This window comes from Mus pahari, chromosome 19, assembly GCF_900095145.1.
Source record: "Mus pahari chromosome 19, PAHARI_EIJ_v1.1, whole genome shotgun sequence".
Taxonomy (NCBI): Eukaryota; Metazoa; Chordata; class Mammalia; order Rodentia; family Muridae; genus Mus; species Mus pahari.
In genome coordinates, this window is record NC_034608.1 from 11,768,960 (window position 1) to 11,789,129 (window position 20,170).

At 44.5% G+C, this 20,170-nt stretch overlaps 1 protein-coding gene across 3 annotated transcripts in view; it reads right to left on the reverse strand.

Annotated features, from left to right (window-relative positions):
* The window catches only part of Sae1 (SUMO1 activating enzyme subunit 1), a 65,113-nt gene that overhangs the window by 27,507 nt on the left and 17,436 nt on the right, over nucleotides 1–20,170 (reverse strand). For all 3 annotated transcript variants that reach the window (XM_021219008.2, XM_021219006.1, XM_029532158.1), the window contains exons 4-6: nucleotides 19,079–19,221; nucleotides 17,438–17,537; nucleotides 9,211–9,316 (exon numbers count right to left, since the gene is read on the reverse strand). In XM_021219008.2, the coding sequence (XP_021074667.1) occupies nucleotides 9,211–9,316; nucleotides 17,438–17,537; nucleotides 19,079–19,221 (349 nt within the window). The remainder of the gene's footprint in view (nucleotides 1–9,210; nucleotides 9,317–17,437; nucleotides 17,538–19,078; nucleotides 19,222–20,170) is intronic.

The window sequence follows — 20,170 nt, forward strand, 5'->3', positions numbered from 1 at the left end:
TGTCAGATCTCGTTACGGATGGTTGTGAGCCACCATGTGGTTGCTGGGATTTGAACTCTGGACCTTCGGAAGAGCAGTCAGGTGCTTTTACCCACTGAGCCATCTCACCAGCACCCCCAAACTTCTTTCAAATCCAAACCAACTTAAGTACAAAAAAAACCAACCAAACAAACAAAAACAAAAACAAAACAAACAAAGAAAAAATCTATCTGGGCAATGTCACACAAAGAAATCCTGTCTCAAGAAAACAAAACTGTATTCATTTAATACAAAATATGGGTATTTTGCCTGCATGTTTGTGTGTGCACCATGCATGTACATGTCTGTACCCACCGAGGTTAGAAAAGGGTGTCAGATTCCCTGGGACTGGAGTTATAGGAGTTGGTGAGCCACCTGTGACTTCTGGGAATCAAAGCCAGGCTCTCTGCAAGAGCAGACGGTGTTCTCGATAGCTGAGCCATCTCCCCAGCACCAATCTCAAGTACTTTCTATGGGAAGAAAGCTGTGAACCAGCTCAATTCTGAAACCAACAAGCAGCTGCCTGATACCATCTTCCCCACGGGCCAGCTCCCAGCATGGCTACAAGTTCCTAACTGTGTGTGTAGCCATGCCAGTAGCAGTCCCCCGGAAGGGCACAGCTTTCAGATGCATGTCCTGGCTGATGAACAGTAGGAAAATGACAAGTCTACTATGCAAATTACCTTATAGACAGCTTCACAAGGGCCTAGAATAAACTAGCCCTCTTTGTATCCCCTAAGGCCCCCGATCAGCTTTTAATAAAGTTGAATCTGTCTGCAGTCATCATCAGTAGCTGTTCATAGCCCCTAGACCCCCTAACACCAGTATTTGATAAAAGTAAAAAAAAAAAATCCTTTCTAAAGTGCTTTACTGGACAAACCCCATTCCCACCGTATCACAAAAGCTTGGCTCTTTTAGAAAGGAAACACGAGTCTCTATTCCTGAGTGAGTGTACACATTCTAAGATCCCTGTCAGGAGATGATGCACCACTGAACAGAGCTTTGGGGCTGGAGATTCAGCACAGTGGCCGACTGCTTATCTAGTACATTCAGGGTATTGGATCTTCCCCACTAAAATGGGGCAGAGGATGGGGTGGGTGGAGAAACCACTGAAACAAGCAAGCACAAATTCTCTTTGGGCTGGAGAGATGGCTCCACAGTTAAGAACACTGACTGCTCTTCTAGAGGTCCTGAGTTCAATTCCCAGGAATCACAAAGAACTATCGGTAATGGGATAGGATGCCCTCTTCTGGTGTGTCTGAAGACAGCTACAATGTACACATATATGTAAAATGAATAAACAAATCTTAAAAGCAAACACCTTTCTAGAGACTTAGTACAGTGCCCTATATTCAGTACTGGCTCATTTCTTTTTAGGTGCTGCTTGAGTTTTTAGGCTTCTCGTCCCACTGTATGTACATATATCTATATATTTGTGTGGGGGGTTTGGGGTGGGGGTGGGGTATGTGCTTATGAGTACAGGTGCCCTCAGAGACCTGCCTTCAGCAGGACTGTCTGAAGCTGGAGTTACAAATAGTTCATTTCTGAGCCATCTCTCCAGCCTACCCTCTTTCTCTTTTAGATATAAGTTCTCACACCAATGCTTGACTTTAAAAAGAAAAGAGCTCACGTGATCTTCCTGCCTCCATCCCTCAAGTAATGGTAACAGAGGAATACGCCACCACACCCAGGTCACGGTTTCACTTCTTTAATTATATTTTACTTATTTGTTTGTGTGGGTATGCTGGGATTTGAACTTCAGTCCTCATAATTAATTAAGAGGAAGTGTAGATATCTACTGAGTCATCTCATTAGCCACAGGGTTTTTTTTAAAATGTCCATCATTCCTCCTATGTATATTGATTATTAGTCTTATTCTATTGACAGGTGCCACCATTCTTAAGCAACTTTGTATTTTCTGGCATAGCAAAATGTTACAAGCTCACCTGTAATTTTCCTATCCCACCTCTGGAATCATCCACTTCTCTAAGAAGTCAGGATTCCACTTAGTGGAAAAAGATAGTAACTACTGTGATCTATGTTAGTGAGGTTCAGTCCCTACAGGGGGCCTTTGCATTTAAACTTTTGACTCACAGACTTAAGGAACGCCATCCACATAAGAGACAATACACACACTCCCACACATGTCCAGTTCCAGATCTGCAGATGAGAAGCCACAAGCATATCTGCCCTGCTACTTCCAATCCCACCCGCTCTCCAAGGGTTCCTCTTAGCCTGTCCCACCTCCCCACCCCCATACCTGGCTGTCCTCATCCACACTGCTTACCTATTTGTTCACAATACATATTAAATAGTTTCTAAAACTGTTAAGACTGAAAAAGTTATACTTTACTAATTTTCAGCTCTTTCTTTAGACTGATACACATAAAAACCACTGTATTAAAACAAGACCTAAGCCAGGCAGTGGTGGCGCACACCTTTAATCCCAGCACCTGGGAGGCAGAGGCAGGTGGATTTCTGAGTTCGAGGCCAGTCTGTTCTGATAGAGTGAGTTCCAGGACAGCCAAGGCTATACAGAGAAACCCTGTCTTGAAAAACAAAAAACAAAACAAACAAAAAAAGCAAGACCTGGTGGTTATATACAGGTCTATATAATCTTAGTAGGTAGAAGCAAGAAGATCAGACATTCAAGGCCAGCTTTGGCTATATGTCTTCTGAGGCCACCATACTCATTTATCCTGGTTGAGATCCTGTCTTAAACAACAAAATAAACCCACTGCCCTCAAGAGGTATTCTAGGAGCTTTCTACTGTCCCCATTTCAGTAAATTTAAAAACCTAGAACATGTTAAATTAAAATAGGCGACCGGGGTTTTGCTTTGAAGTATGGCTTCTTTTCCTACTATAAAAGTAAAAGGTCTCATTCAAGAAACTTTAGAAAAATGCTAGGAAGCAAGTCACCCTGTTACTCTGAGCTGGCAACAGGAGCATTAGTTGATCTGCACTTTCTGAATGTTCCCTGGGTGGTTCTGATACCATATCCACTGGGATTTAGCCTCCTGCTGCCGTGTGCTGCTCCTTGGCTTGCAACACTATCCTTCTCCTTACCTCAATCCCAAGGTGTCTGCCTACTTTTGATAGCTGTGGAGTTATTTGGTCATACTGAACATCTACATGATAGAGCAGTTTTGCTCTACAGCCTACATTAGGGCTTTCCTCATGAAGTATTAAGGTTTGTGAATCCGGGCTGGTGAGATGGCTCAGTGGGTAAGAGCACCCCATTGCTCTTCCAAAGGTCCTGAGTTCAAATCCCAGCCACCACATGGTGGCTCATAACCATCTGTAACAAGACCTGACACCCTCTTCTGGAGTGTCTGAAGACAGCTATGTGTGTAATTACATATAATAAATAAATAAATAAAGCTTTAAAAAAAAAAAAAAAAAAAGGTTTGTGAATCCACTGATACGGAGATCAATGCTTCCTCCTGATTTTTAGCTATAGATCTTGCAAATACCAGACGCACCCCAAATGTTTGATCTTGGGTTACTTCTGCCTTCAGTTCTGAGGCAGGAGTATGTGCTAAGTATTTTTCCACAGTTTATTAGAAGAGACTGAGAGCATGGAGACAGCAGGACCCTTTAACAGTAACTCATCTTGAGATGTGGTCCACTCCTTTCTGCTCCTGGGTAAGTCTGCGTGTTACTGTCCATGTTAATCTCAGTTTCCATTTGAGGGCCACTATTTTTAGCACTCCTGTTATGATAAACTCACAGTAACCCCAAAAAGAACAAATCAAAGTCAACTTTTTTGCCACAGGAAACCAGCTCACACTTAATGTTTTGAAACATACCATGGGAGAATAATAAAAAGATGAGCCCTTTCTGGTCACAGATGGAGAGGACAACTCTCAAGATAGTGGAAAAACGCAGCAGGAAGCATTCAGTCTGACCACTATTGTATTGTGTTAACTGGAAAAACACCGAGTTCCCAAACATGCCAAGCGCACACACAGGGACAGCAGGGCAGCAGGAGACTCTGGAAATCAAGCCTGGTTTATTCTAGGTTTGATGGTTTTATCACACTAGCTATTGGAGAGATTAGGCAGGAGGATGACAACCTCAAGATACCTAAAGACAACCTAGTGTCTCAAAAAAAATTTTTTTAAATTATGTGTATGTGTGTCTAACCATGTGCATGCCTGATACTCACAAAGGCTCGAGAGTGTTAGATCCCTTGGAATCAGAATAACAGACAGCTCTGACCTGCCATGGGGTGCTAGGAATCAAAGCCAGGGCCCCTATAAGAGCAGCCAGTGTTCAACTGATGAGCCGTCTTTCCAGCACCTAGAATGTGTTTTTTAAAGGATTAGAACAGTGTGAGGGGGCTGGAGAGATGGCTCAGCGGTTAAGAGCACTAACTACTCTTCTGAAGGTTCTGAGTTTAAATCCCAGCAACAACATGATGGCTCACAACCATAATGAGATCTGACATCCCCTTCTGGAGTGTCTGAAGACAGCTACAGTATACTTATACATAATAAATAAATCTTTAAAAAGAAGAAAAAGAAGAAGAAGAAGAAGAAGAAGAAGAGGAGGAGGAGGAGGAGGAGGAGGAGGAGGAGGAGATCACTTATGTTATTCACATAAGGCTAGCTCTAGCGGTAGCCCCAAGTCTTGGGGTGGGTGGGTGGGAGAAGGGAAGGGCAAAGACAAAAAGAAGCCTTGCCAGACAGCAAGAGATGTTGAAGGGATACCAACATGTGAGCAGTATGCATTCTGAAGTGAAATAAATGAGCAGATAAGCAATAACCAGTCATTCATACAAGAATAGTCATTTATCCAGCACCCAGTGTTTCTAACCAGGCAAGGGGGCAATGAAGTCAGGTTCTTTTTTCCTCAGAGGTGCATGACAGCCAATCACCACCCTGTCCTTACTGAGCACAACCAGCTGACAAGAAGTCATCACTAAATCATCACAGTTCATTTGGGTCACATTCTCAGGCCTGGAAAAACTGAAAACTACTTATACATCTTTCCTGAGCAGATGATGCTATGTTGTCCAGCCAACAGAACAAAGTTCAAAGATCCCTTAGTGTCACGTAAACTATCACTTTAAAGTAACGAATTGTCTGGGTGTGGTAGCAGCCCGAAGGATCAGGAGTTCAAGACCAACTTTGCTATAGACTGTCTGTCTCTGTGTCCAGTTCCATTCTTCCAGAGGGGCCAATTCTAGCACTCACAGTGGGAGGCCTCAAAAACCACCTATTAACTCCAGCTTGAGAGGATCCACTCAAGCTTCTGAGGGTTCCTACACTCACACGCAAAAACACACGCAAACACACACACAAACATACAAACACACACAAAATCGAAAAACTCAATGAATCAAACAAACAAACAAGCAAAACCAAATTGCACATACATAGTGAATAGCTTAGATATCAAATCCCAAGCTCCCAGCTCCTCCTTTTAATCTATTTACCTTCACTTCATGTGCATTGGTGTTTTGCCTGCATGTACATCTGTGTGTGTGTCAGATCTCTGCAGTTAAAGGTAGTTGTGAGCTGCCGTGTGGGCGCTGGGATTTGAACCTAGTTTCTCTGGAAGAGCAGTCAGTGCTCTTAACTGTTGAGACATCTCTTCAGCCCCAGGCCCCAGCTCTTCACAAGCCTACTCGTCTTCCTCCAGGCACCCTGCATACCCTCTGCCTGGGCCTTGCTTTCTTGGTAGCACATGACAATCCCCAATGGCCATTATATGTCTACATCTATGCTCCTGATTTTCTTTTCTTTTAATCTTCATTTATTACTACTGTTTGGGGGCAAGCATATGTGTGGAGGCTAGAGAAAAACTTTGTGAAACTGGTTGTCTCCTTCCACCATTATGTGGATTCTGGGGACTAAACTCAGGTTACAGCGGCTGTTATTTACTGAGTGATTATGCTGGCCCCCCTTTGTGTGTCTGTATGAATACAATGCCCATGGAGGCCAGGCAGAATCGGATGTTGGATCCCCAGGCGCTGAAGTTACAGGGAACTATAAGCTACCAGACATGGGTCCTTAGCAGAGAAGAAAGTAGTCTTAACCCTGCGCCATCTATGAAGGTAGCACCTGCTTTTATCCTGAGTGGTCATACACTACCAAAGGAGCTACAATGAGAAATGGAGTATCCAGATGCAGAGAGGACAAGGCCTGGTTTGCTTTCTGCTGGAGTATATACAATACTTCTTTTTCCTTAGGTAGAATCAGGGGATGAACCTAGAGCTTCATACAAATGAAGTTAAGTGTTCTATCACCGAGTCCCACCCTCAGCCTTTTTCTTAACTTTTTTGTGGCTTTTTCGAGACAGGGTTTCTCTGTATAGCTCTGGCTGTCTTGGGAGTCACTCTGTAGACCAGGCTGGCCTTGAACTCAGAAATCCGCCTGCCAGGTACTGGGATCAAAGGCATGCGCCACCACACCAGCTAAGAGCAAGGTCCTTATAGCACACAGTAGGTGAGGCCCTCAGGGGTGCAAGCTACAGGAAAGGTAACAAGGCAGCAGTGTGAAGAACACGGACCCACACTGTTATCACTTCTCTTGGTTCTCTTCCAAAAACTTTCCTTTTCTGTGGTGTTGGGGATTGAACCTAAAGACCTCACCCTAGACAAGTGTTCAATACTTAAGGTTCTAGACCCCAAGCCTCTTTCAAATTTTTTACTTAATGAACTTGTAGACTCAACTTAGAAAACCAGCAAAATAGGCCGGAAATGTTTGGTCAGTTTTTATTCCAAACACCTGGTCTCAAGAACTGTAAGTTATCAACTCTAGCACTTGGGAAGCAGAGGCAGGCACTCTACATAGTACACGGTTTACATAGTAAGTGCAGGGCAGCCAAAGATACATAGTGAAAGCCTGTCTCAAACAAACAAACCAACCCATACATCATAGGCTACCCCACGACCCTGACATTACAGTGAATGTCAAGTGTGGTGACATGTACTTGGGATGCCAGCACTGGAAAGCTGAAGCAGTACTGCCAGTTGGTGGTCAGCCCGGGCTATGTAGCTCTGGAAAAACAGAAGCACAAACAGGCAGCTCCAATTTCTTACTGGGTAACTGTCTGCCCTTCCAGGCTGAGGTACCTGGATGCTCTTGGTACCTAGTCCCACACAAAGCTTAACCAGACTTCAAAGGGCTGGACCCAAGCTGGCAGTGCTTGCCCAGAACGCACAGAGCCTGGGATTCATCCAGAGTAGCCTAGAAAACTTGGGCAACAGAGGCACATTCCACTATCTGAGAAAAACCAGAGATTATCCTCAACTGTACAGTGAGTTGGAGGTCTGCTGGGGCTACATTAACATCCTACCAAGAAAATAAATAACGGTGAACAGTCAGATGCCTTTAATCCCAGCATTACAGAGGCAAGGCAGGAAGATCTGAGTTCGAGGCCATCCTGGTCTACAAATCAAGTTCCAAGACATCCAGAGCTATAAAAAGAAACTGAAAATCATTAAACAGACAGATAAAGGAAGTGAATAAGTGCAAGAAAGGAAAGAGCAAATCGAGGACCATCTAACCCACCTTAGGAGAGTGCCGTAATTGAGACAGATGGGAGACCACCCTGGAAATTGCCATTCTCAGACATGACATCCTGTTTTCCTATTCTTTTTCGTTGAGACACAGACTCACTGTTTCTGAGGCTAGCCTTGAACTTGTTGCCATTCTCCTGTCTCAGCTTCCCCAGAGCTAGGACTATGTGAGGTAAGAGTTTGCACTGATATTTCCAGTGGTTCAATCTCTGCCATGGGAGCTGCTGGGGATGTTGAGTGACATCACTTGCTCATCATTCTTCCCACTAGATGCAGGAATGCTCCCCAATGCATTCTAACAACCAGAACTAGAACCACTCAGAACTAGAAGCTGCTCAGGGGCCACTTCATAAGCAATTACTAGAAAGGGTTTCATCATACACACAAATGCTCCAAACTAGTGACTTTGGCTTCCTGTGCCACACACTGGGCTTGCAGGCAACCCTGGCCCAGAGGAGCAGGTGCTGCTCACAGTGCAGCTGGCACTTCTTCCACACAGGGTCCCACAGTCCTTAGGGAAGGCATTTCTCACATGCCTAACACTCATTCCTACTTAACCCACTTAAATATTTTTGTATGAATCGACATTCAGGCTTTTAAAATAGTTCACCCGCTAAATCTTCCTATCTTCTGTTCTTTTCTCAATTTTAAGGCAGCATTTCATGAAGCATAGGCAGGCTATCCTCAAATGCGCGAGGTAGCTGGAAATGAGCTTGATGATCTTCCTGTGTCTGAATCCTAAGTACCAGCTAGGAGTATAAGCATGAGTTACCATGCCCCAACAATTACTTTTTAAATGGTATTTTAAAAACTGAACCTTGATGGGGCTGGAATTATGTGCTCAGCAATTAAGAGCACTTGCTGTTCTTGCAAAGGATTCAAGTTTAGTTCCTACACTGACAAAGTGGCTCACAACCATCAGAAGAGGAGATCTAGCACACTCTTCAGTATTCTGTGAACACTGAACACACAGGCCCTGTACTTTTACAGACAAGGCGTGTACATATATAGCAGCAAAAATCTTTAAAATGGAGAGGAGGGATCTCTGAAAGTTCAAGGCCTGCTTGGTCGAAACAGCCAATTCCAGACCAAAGTTATACACTGAAACTGTCTCAACAACTATATCTCTATCCGTCCGTCCACATCCACCCACCCACCCACCCACCCACACACACACCTATACAAAAAAAAGTAAACTGTGAGGGACAGAAGCAACACTGAGAGGCCAACCAGTGCTCTCCTATCAAATCTCTGAGAGTCGGCTCATTCAGGGAGGTAGAAGCCAGGCAAAATAAATGGTAGATATGGGAGACTGGGGCAGGAGGATCACAAGTTCAAGCTGGGCTCTTCTGTGAGGTCTCAGTGTAAAAGGTAAGAAGCAAACAACTCAACCCAAAGACAGGAAAACAGTCAAAACTCTTGTCAGGAGAATAAGGGTTTCAGACGAGTTCTGGCGGGGCAGTGGGAAGATGCCAGGGAGCTTACAGTCACCTCAGGTTCAACTGTAAAAACCAGGTCATTCTGACAGATTTAGAAAGTGACCAGAAACCAGACCTCAGTGAGGCTGCATCTCACACTGTGGAGGAGACAGAGGAACCCACACAGCTTCAGTTCTGGGCCACAGCACAAGCCTGGCTGGGGTGGTTCCATCTCCAGGTCTCACCTTGCAGCAGGAAGTAGTCAGGGGCAGTGCGCTTCAGGGCAGCCTTGGCTTTCTCTCCACTCCAGTCTACTTCTAGCGCCTCTTTTACAGGGCAGAAAAGCACTTTCTGTGGGAAAGACAGTGTTTACAAATAAGCATGCTGGTTTGAAATCAGAGCAGGAACACTTTCCAGGTCATACAAATGTAAACATTCAAAGTCTTATTTTAAGAAGCCAGTGCCCACTAAAACCCAAGAAACACTTCCTTCGGACTTAGAACAGGACTGAACATGTGCTCCTCATGGAGGACGATGACACAGCCAACCTCCTATGACCTCTTTCATTCTGGTCTCACTACTTAGATCAGGCTGACCCCAAACTCCCAGAGATCCTCCTGTTTCAGCCTCCAACTGGATGAGATGGTACGCAGGCCTTTAATTCTGAGACCCAGGGGCTTGAGGCAGGAGGATGGACAGCCAGCTTGGCTACTACACAGCAAGACTCAATTTAAAAAAATACAAAAGGTACTAAAGAGAACATTCTTTAATTATGAAGAAAACCAAAATTTAAGTATTTCCCAGCACAACGGTTTGATGTTGACAGTATGAAAGAGTAAGGGATGGGACAAAAGGTCCAGGCTGCAGAAGAGGAAACAACATTTGCAAAGGTCCTGTGGCAGGACTGCACACTCATGAAAACCACACATCTAAAGCACATTCCTGCTCGTCTTGTGCTGGAGCTGGCCATGGCACTACAACTGCTGAGCAAATGCTCTACCACTCATCCAGCCTCAAACGAAATTATCTCCGAAAATGCAATGGGACGTATTAGATTTTTATATTGTAATTTACTTAGTGCAAAAGTATTACTGATCTCCCTGTAACAATTAGTAAACAACAAAAAGGACAAACAGCAAAGGCCCAGAGAGACTGTTCAGCAGGTGAGGACACAGGTCAAGCTTGACAACCTGAGGTCTACCCCCTGGAGCCCATGACAGACAGACGAATGGCAGAAGACAACTGATAACCGATGTGTACACACACACACACACACACACACACACACACACACACGCGCACACACACACACACACACTAAAACATTAAAATAAAAAGAGCATATGTGGCCTAGAAGAGATGGCGCAGCAGTTAAGAGCACATGCTGTTCTTGCAGAGGAACTAAGTTCAATTCTCAGTTTCCATGCCCAGTTCCCATTCCAAGAGATCTAAGCTTCTGGCCTGCACAGACACCTAAACATACCCAGGTACATACCCATAATTAAAAATAAAAGGATCCAAACATAGCCGGGCGTGGTGGCACACGCCTTTAATCCCAGCACTCGGAAGGCAGAGGCAGGTGGATTTCTGAGTTCAAGGCCAGCCTGGTCTACAAAGTGAGTTCCAGGACAGCCAGGGCTATACAGAGAAACCCTGTCTGGGGAAAAAAAAGACCCAAATATCACTTACTTTTTCCTGAGCAATACAGTCCCATATTACCACACATAGACATTTTCTGGGGAGGGGATTTCCAAGAAAGCATGGGTGTCCTGGGTGAGAAGTCTAGGAAATAGAGTAAGAACACTATTTCCATAGAAACAGTAACAGGACACTGGTTCCATCCAGTGGCTAACACAAGCAAACACTGCAATCCAGGCTTGTCTATCAGACGAGAATTAATTAACACATGGAACAGACGCCGGGCGTGGTGGTGCATGCCTTTAATCCCAGCGCTCGGGAGGCAGAGGCAGGCGGATTTCTGAGTTCGAGGCCAGCCTGGTCTACAAAGTGAGTTCCAGGACAGCCAGGGCTANAGGCCAGCCTGGTCTACAAAGTGAGTTCCAGGACAGCCAGGGCTACACAAGAGAAACCCTGTCTTGAAAAACCAAAAAAAAAAAAAAAAAAAAAAAAGAAAGAAAAAACCCAAAACACATGGAACAGTAAGAAACTAGAATGAACATTGTGCTGAGAGGTACTAAACTCATTGATAATATATAGAGAAATAAATTTAACTCATTATTGGTTAGGTTTTTTTTTGTAGGCTTATAATCCCAGCACTTAAGACGCAAGCTGGCTAGCTGGACTAGCTAAAACGGTGGGCTCTGGGTTCAAAAAAACCACCTGTCTTCATTATATACATTGAACATAGCAATCAAAGACAACAGAAAGCCTGATATTAATCTTAGACAGCCTCTATGTGCAAACATATGTAACCCATAAGCATGAATGGCATAAATCTGTAGATTCACTAACTCATACACAGATGATTAGAAGCTGCTAAGAAATGAGTTTGTACCATATTTTTTTAAAAAGTACCTCTTCACAAAACATTTATAATCACAGCAGAAAAAGCAACCTCTTAGAGGCTAAAGAGCTGGCTCAGTGGTAAATAGCTCTGGTTGCTCTTACATCAGCCCTGGGTTTGATTCTCAGCAGCCACAGGGCAGCTCAATACCATCTGCAACTTCAGTCCCAGGAATCTGACCCCTCTTCTGGCCTCCCATAAGAACTACATGCATGTGGTACACACACATTCATGAAGGCAAAACATCCATACATGTAAAATAAAGGGGAAATTTTTATCCATCCATCAATCCATCTAATTTTTTTGATTTTTTGAGACAGGGTTTGTGTAGCCATGGCTGTCCTGGAACTCACTCTGAAGACCAGATTGGCCTCAAAACTCAAGAGATTTGTCTTCTGCCTCCTGAGTGCTGGGTGTACAGGCATGTGCTACCAGCTTCTGGTGAAAATTTTAAATTTAAAAAAAAAAAAAAAAAAAAGTGCCCTTCATGCCGGTGCATAACCACCATCCTAGAATGTGGGAAGACAGAGGGAGGAGAATGCCAACTTTATAGCCTGGGCTATCAAGCTACTTCCCGGACCAGCCAGGCTACATATTGAGAACCTATCTGAAAAGAAAAAATGTATTTAGCCAAATGACAACCACAAGCCAAACAATTTTCACTTAGCAGCACAGTTGACACAGAGCCTGCAGTAAGCAAGGGTGACTGTCCCGTGCTATGGCCACTGAATAGATACTGGCAAAAATCCTTCCAGAGTAACAACAGACTCTGGAAAAGGTGAAGATGCCCTGTCCTAATTTTACCCTGCAGAACACAACTGCCCAAGTAGATTATCACAATTTCACACGCACAAACAGAACGCTTAGCACAGTGCAGTCTTTAACAGGGAAAGTTTACACACCGGAATGCCATCCACCGCAGATACATCAACAGTAATGGAGTCACACAAAAGAAGCCCTGTGGTACTGTCTAAGAGGACTGAGTATGATGGTATAGTCATGTATACACGGTGTGCAACTCCCAGACCAGCAGCTACGGGTGCTTACTGAACACTAGAGTTGTCGTTTGTATACTGTATTTAATATTTAATATCCTATGTGTCTAGTAACTACCACAAAGGACAGCAAAGCTCCACAAAGACACACAAACAGATGGTCCCACCAACATAATGCTTCTTTTACAAAGCAGGCAGCAGCACACATGCAACAGGAAACCAGGTCTGAAGCAGTGAAGAGACATGGGGAGCAAGTCCAGATAGTGCTTATGCACAGGGACACGACAGGAAACACGTGGCAGCAAGAGCCAACTGCTGATGGCCATTATTTACACTGACAAAGAGCAAAGAGGCTCAGTCGCAGCACGTCAAACATGTTTGCCTCTTTAACTTGGTAGTATGTATGACGCTGGCCAAGAGTCTTAGTTTATGCTTAATCCCTGGTATAGAAAGTTGCTTTCTTTTTTTGAAAGAGTGACTAAGAACAAACCATGTATTCCTTTTACTTTAGGTATATGAATGTTATGGACTAGACACACACCTGCTGGATCCCCTGGAACTGGGGTCCTTTGCAAGAGCAACAAGTGCACTTAAACGGTGAGCCCTCTCTCTCGCCCCCAAAGTCTGAGTTCTTAAGTCTAAGAACTCAGATTAAATCAAAAGCAAATACGCATGAGTGGGGTCTGCCCTTTCAGGTGTCACATATCCCAGCAACCCCAGCGTCAACCTGTTTAGGAGTAAAATAAAGCAGAGACTAAAGAAAAGTGCGGCAGGGATTAGCATGCCAGCACTGAGAACAAGGAGGTGACAGATTTCTCTACATGAAATAAAGGATTATGTGTATACTTCCACGTGTATCAGATACAGCGCTAACAGTATGCCGTGCACTCAGCATTCACTCTGAAGCAGAAAAGACTGAAAACAAAGGGCCTCCTAGGGCTACAGACTGTGTGTAAAAATCAGCTGGGCTGCCCATTTTCAGTCATGAATAGAAGAAAGAAGACAGAAAGGAAGAGAAGGAAGGAATGGAGGGCTGGGGGTGGGCAGACAGACACACAGACACACAGACACACACGGCTCATACTCTGTGTTCATGTCATTGAAAGTGACAAATTTCCCCATAAGGCAAGACATCATTCCCCATCTCAGCTAGCTATCTTCCCTGGAAAACCTGACACCAGCATCCCACCAAACACTCTGTATATCCCAGTGCACTTCATGTCTCCAAGCCAGTAGTTATCAACCCTCCTAATGCTGCAACCCTTCCTCATATTGTGGTGACTGCCAGCCATATTATTCATATTCTCATTCTCTCATATTCTCTCTCATATTCTCTGTCTCTCTCTTGCTCAGCTCTGTGGACCAGGCTGCTGTTGAACTCAAGAGATCTGCCTGCCTCTGCTTCCCCACTGCTGAGATTAAAGGTGTGCACATTACTGTCTGCCCATATAACTATTTACATTGGTACTTCTGAACTATAATTTGGCTACTGTTACGAGTCATAATGTAAATATCTGGTGTTTTTCAACAGCCAGCCTGTCAAGTCATTTGAACACCTGAAAAAGTTGGTGACAGCAGCTCTAAACCAAGCATTCTTTTTTTTTTCCTTTTTTCCAGACAGGGTTTCTCTGTGTAGCCTTGGCTGTCCTGGAACTCACTTTGTAGACCAGGCTGGCTTCAAACTCAGAAATCNAGTGCTGGGATTAAAGTCGTGCGCCACCACGCCTAGCTTGAAGCAATCTTGACACCTGGAAGGGCCATAACCCTCACTGGTCTGTGAAGACCCTGTCTTGACCATTCAGTAAATCACTTCTGTTTCTTTTTGTTGTTGTTGTTTTGAGACATGGTCTCTCTGTGTAGCCCTGGCTGTCCTTGAACTCAGAAATCCACCTGCCTCTGCCTCTGCCTCTCAAGTGCTGGGATTAAAGGTGTGCGCCACCACTGCGCAGCTCTAAGCAAGTTTCTTATCTTTGGAATTCTGTTCTCTCAGATCAAGTAACTGATCTATGAAAACTAATGTACTGTAAAGCTAAGTCATTTAGTTCATCCCACAGTTAATTCCATGATCTAGGTTTAAAATGACAAAGATCTCCTTCAGGGTTGCCATTTTCTGCTGCAGGAAATGCCATTACACTTAACTTTATTTCCTGACTATGACTGTGCTAAGCACCGGCCTAGAAATAAGGCAATGAACAAAACTTTCCTAATCTTAAGGATGAAAACCTAATATTTTAAAAGGACATTTATTTATTCATTTATTGTGTGTGCACACATACATACACAGAGGCCAGAGGCCAATTTGTAAGAGTTGATTCTCTCCTCCCATGATGTGTGTCCTGAAGTATCAACTTAAGATGATGTGGTTGGGTAACAAGTCCCTTCTAACCAGCCCAGGAACTAAAATCTAAAGGGGAAATAGAGTTGTAGTTCAGTGGTAAAAGAACTGCCTGTAATACTTAACAGGCCTCAGACATAGACACACACAAAGTAAACACATGCAACTTAAAAACCAAAGTACCAAAAAGATGCTAACAAACCCAAGTGCCAGCTGCCTCCAGTTAGGCCTCTCCTACTGCCCTATTTACCACAGACATATGTGTGTTAAAAAGACCCAACTTCCTAGATGTGTGAAAACCACAAGCTCTGTTTTTCCTCTTTGTTTTCTGATGTTTCTAATTTAGGAGCACACCATGTACCTTGAACTCAAAGTGGTTTGACAACAATTGATTGAACCTAGGACAAGTGAGAGGAGAGGACTACTCGGACAGACCCCTTTCACAGGAAACAGGAAGTAGCTGCTTCCCTCACCCCATCTTGCAATCTGAGTAGAACCCAACTACTTATTCTGTACAATTTAGGAAACCTTAAAATCTGGGTGAAGGAATTCAACTAGACAAAACTTCAAAATCCCAGGGCCACTTGGCCTGGTGTCAGGAAGATATGGGTGAACCTGGTCTTCATTCTGAGTTCTAGGTCAGCCAGGACTGACACACTCAAAAAAATTATAAATAAGTAAAATAAAATCCCAAGACCCTCTCTCCCCAGATAGAGAACTTACTACCAGGTGGCAAAGCCACAGGCCAAACACTGCCACACCCTGTCCTTGTCCTGTGTTCTTTGTGAGACACAAAGCCAAGATCTGGAATCCAGGGGATTGTCTGAAGGAATGTGCTGCATGCTGTGCGCCCTCAAGAGCTCAGGGTTGGAATCCCAGCTGAATAGCCCCATTGTAACAGCTGACTAACAATGTCAGCTGGGGAATATTTTGATAGCTTCAATTTCTGCCCTCTGTAAGGAAGACATTGCACAAAGGGCAAAGTGCCGGCAGAGCACTCAGGAATGGCACACCAAGGCTGCCAAGTACTGGCCTGGGGTCCCCACATACTCCTCATAGTGACAGAAAAGTGGCTCCCAAATGAAGCTTCCATAGCCACCCTAGTGGGCATCATCAGAAGTGATTCCAGGGAAACTTCCAGCTGTGAATGGCTAACAAAGCAAGGGCTTTTTCCATCTGAATGCAAAATGTGGGCCTCAATCAGAGAAGGCCCTTAAGCCATAAAACCCTTCACACCAGGGCCAAGTGTCACACTTGTAAGAGGGTGTGATTTATAAACTGACAGAGCCGCCCACAAAGCTCCTTTTGTGCTCCTCCATTTGTTAACAATGTCTCTCCCCACCAAACTCAGGCAACCCAGCAGAGAAAGCCTGACTGGGCCTCACTCTGGGTAATTACAGCCCTGTGAAAAGACACTAAAATTAGAGCCTACTAATTCCTCTGCATCGGGCTCACAGATAAAGCTATCCCAACACAAACACAGAAGTAAGGGACAGAAAATGCACACTTTTGTCTTGCTAGAAAACTTAGTCCCGGTGCTGTGGAACCTGCACAGCACCTCTAACCTCAATGCAATTTTAAATGGACGTTCCAACCAGCCGTTTTCCTTAAATATGGGCTTGGTCCCATCATTTCTCAGTTTAACAAACCAAACACCAGCCACTTCAAATTGCTTTCCCTAGTGCAAGATTTTCTTGTCTAACACCAGCTAAAGAAACCATTGCCTTCTGTTTGCTTTCCTAACTGCCTTCTCTAAAATGAGATTAAACACTGCACTAGACCCAAACACATGTCTAAGTCCCCAGGTTCTACACCCAATGCTGGGGGGTGGGGTGGGGGAACCCACACACAACACCAGCAATTACTATACACATATTAAAGACCTTTCTGTTTGTTTTGAGACAAAGTCTCAGGTAGCCCAAGATAACCTGGAACTGGAGCTTTGAACTTCTGATCTTCAGTCTCCACTTCCTAAATGCTGGGATTATGTGCCACAGGGAGCACCCAGCTCCTCCTCTACAATGATGAGCTCCAGCCCAACTCTTTACCTTTTGGAGACAGGACCTATTACTGAACCTGGTACTCACTACACTGACCAGGAACCCGGTTGTCTCCACCTCCCTGGCACTGGTTTACACACAGGCATGAGCTGCCATGAGGTCGGGGATGACTTGCTCACCATGCTTGTACAGTAAACACTTTATTAACTGAGCATCTCAAGTCACACTGTGGCTCACAACTGTCTGTAACTCCAGACTCAGGTCCAACACCCTCTTCCAGTCTCATAGGTCACTGTCACATGGCACATGTTGACATTAGAGGTCAAAACTGATGGCTTTTATGCCAAATCGGTTAAACAAACTTGTCATCTGGCCACCACAGTGCTGCACCACAACAGTACTTGAATCATTTGAAAGGTTGTCAGAACTGCAAAGGATTTGGACTATAAACCCATTTTCTTGGGAGGAAAGAGCTGGCTGGAATCAGCAGTAGCTATACCCTACTCAATGCTCGCCCACTCTCGAGCTTCCTCTTCCAGGCTTCCCTCATCTGCAGTTATGAAAGGCCCTCCCTCCCCATGAGGCCCCAGGGTTTCCAACCTCTGCTCTCTCACTTGCCTTTTTGACCATGGTTGTCTCTGATGAATCAAGCTTTGCTCTCTTGGCCTCAGGTCCATCTTCCACTCCTTGGCTAACTTTGGTAACTTTGGTTTTCTCTCTAGAAAGAGACAATGGGAGGAAGCCAAGTTTGAAAGTCACATCACTGGAATGTAATGAGCAAAGGTCTGAGTTCAAGCACAGCCTGGTCTACAGAGTGAGTTCCAATGCTACACAGAGAAACCCTGCCTCGATAAACAAAACAAATAAACAACCAAAATAGAGCATAAAAACTTTTGAATCAATGAGGCCTGAGCTCAAATCTCACCGCAGTCCCTGGATAGATCTGGTAAATCAGTTAACCATTTTTAAACTAGCTGTCCCTGATGTGATCATGGGAAGAAAAGAACATAAGTAAACTGCCTAGCATAAGAAGCTCCCACGAGCCAAAGAGATTGCTTTGCAAACATTGCTGAGGAGTCAAAAACTAAAGAGCCAAACCTAATTCCTCCTTCTGCTGTGGAAATCTCATGTTAAGAGTAGCCCAGCCTGCTTTTGCTTTAACTGTGCAATTCATTGGATCCCTAGAACCAGACCTTTCCAAAGCTGCCGGGTGGCTAGGGTAGGAGCCCCCGTCAAAGGTTGTCTCCCCCCACCCCATTTTGGAACTCACTCTGTAGATCAGGCTGGCCTCGAACTTAGAGGTCTACCTGCCTCTGCTTCCCAGATGTTGGGATTAAGGTGTGCACCAGCCAAGAAACTTGTTGGCCAGAGAAATACCAATGACTTGCTGGAGAGGCTGAACAATGAGAACACTGCTTAGCAGGAAGCTGTGTCCAACTGTATCACTCAGTGGCAAGGTAGGATTCAGATGCTGTTTGAGAGATTGAGATGTGAGGGCAAGCAAGAGAATAAAAATATAATGAATGGTAGCCATATATCCAGCTCATAGTTTTAAAAATACTGTCTGCCATCTTTCTCTTGAAAGCTGTAAGTAAAAACACTGCGGGTCTTGTCATGTGAGAATTAGGCTCTGCAGCTTCATGTTCCAAACGAGGCATAAGGTCTGTCTGCTCCACAGTAGGCTCTGAACCGTGGAGCTTTTCCAAGGCAGGTTGAATGTGCCCAAAGGACTACCCATTTAACTAGCAGGTACTCTCTCTCCATCTCTCAACATGAAGAACAAGCTAAGGAACAAGTATTTAAAACACAAGCACACCTTCCCTGGACAGCATGTGAGTTCCAATCCTCAAGCTCAGGAGTTGGGACACCCACGTGATGCACTCTGTGCACAACATTGCATGCTTTGGGCCTCACATGAGACCACTGCTTTCAAAGATGGGGTCTACATGTCCCCTAAAATTCTGAACCTCAGCAGGCATGGCACTCAGAAGGCAGAGGTAGGTGGATCTCTGAGTTGGAAGCTAGCCTGGTCTACAGAGTTCCAGTATAGCCAAACAGAGAAACCATGCCTTGAAAAAGACAACAAAAGTGTGAATCCACAAAACAACTCTGCTTCATCATTTGTTAATCCCTTGTCTGAGAATGTTCTTAAGAATTATAGTACAGTATGCTATGTCATTGAGACATCTCACTTCCTACCACAGATACCACCACTCAACTGTGGGACGCTCCCTTCGGTCCTCTCCTCCCAGCACTCACTCTACAAATTCGTGTTCTCCGAGATTTGCAAAGGTGTACCCATGGTACCCAAAGACATCTCCTGTGAAGAACTTGACGCTGTTTCTGTGACAGATCTGGTCCACTTTAATGATGACGTCTCTGGAACAGCAAGTCAGGCACACCTGAGGGGAGACGGGAAGTGACTGGTCAAAGCTGCAAACTGTGAGCCACTGCCCTGCTGTCTGCACAAGTCGTAAATTAACTGTCTCTTTGGCAGTTTCAACAGGAACAACAGGTTCTTGGGTGCTGTGAGTAAAAGACAGAAGAGAAGCTGCAGGTTTCAGGGTGTAGAAAATATACACGACATGATGACCACTTCTGACCCCTAAGAGAAGAATTTAGCTGAACAGTAAAACCAATCAAGACAATCTTTTTCCTTAACCCATGAGCATATAAACTACACCTCATAGTTCTCATGAAGACAGAACTATCAAGGTAATCTAAACTACAAAGTCGAACAAATTCTAATGACAAGTAAAACCAGTTTTTTAACTGACCAAAAGGTCATGTTTGAGTATCTACCCACACACACACCTTAAAAAATTTTTTTTACTATTTGTCCAAGATCTCTTAAGCTTTCCCAGGATACAGGGAACCCTGTCTTAAGAGGCTGAAGTCAGCCAGATGTGGCAGCACAAGCCTTTATATCCCTGCACTGGAGAGGCAAGGAAAGGGAAAATAAAATCCTGCCTGTCTCCCCCTGGCCTACAGGACTTGGGGATCTGTAGAGAGCTTGCCTGAAAAGTGAACAAGAAAACCTAACAGACACTGACACAGAACTGAGAATGGATGATGTTAGTTCTATACGCACCATTTGGTGTAGCACTGCCAGTCCATGGCCAAAGTGATTATGTAAAAGAAAGGCACAGACACACTGAGCACAGACGTGATGGCTGTTAGCTATCTGTTTTTAAGGAAAGCAAGGAGGTAGTGGCGCGTGCCTCTAACAGCTCGGCCTGGGCTATAGAGCAAGTTCCAGGGTGGCTGGAGCTAAGAGAACTTGTAGCGGCTGTTCCTGGGTGTCACCTTGACTATATTTGGAATGAACTACAATCCAGAATTGGAAGGCTC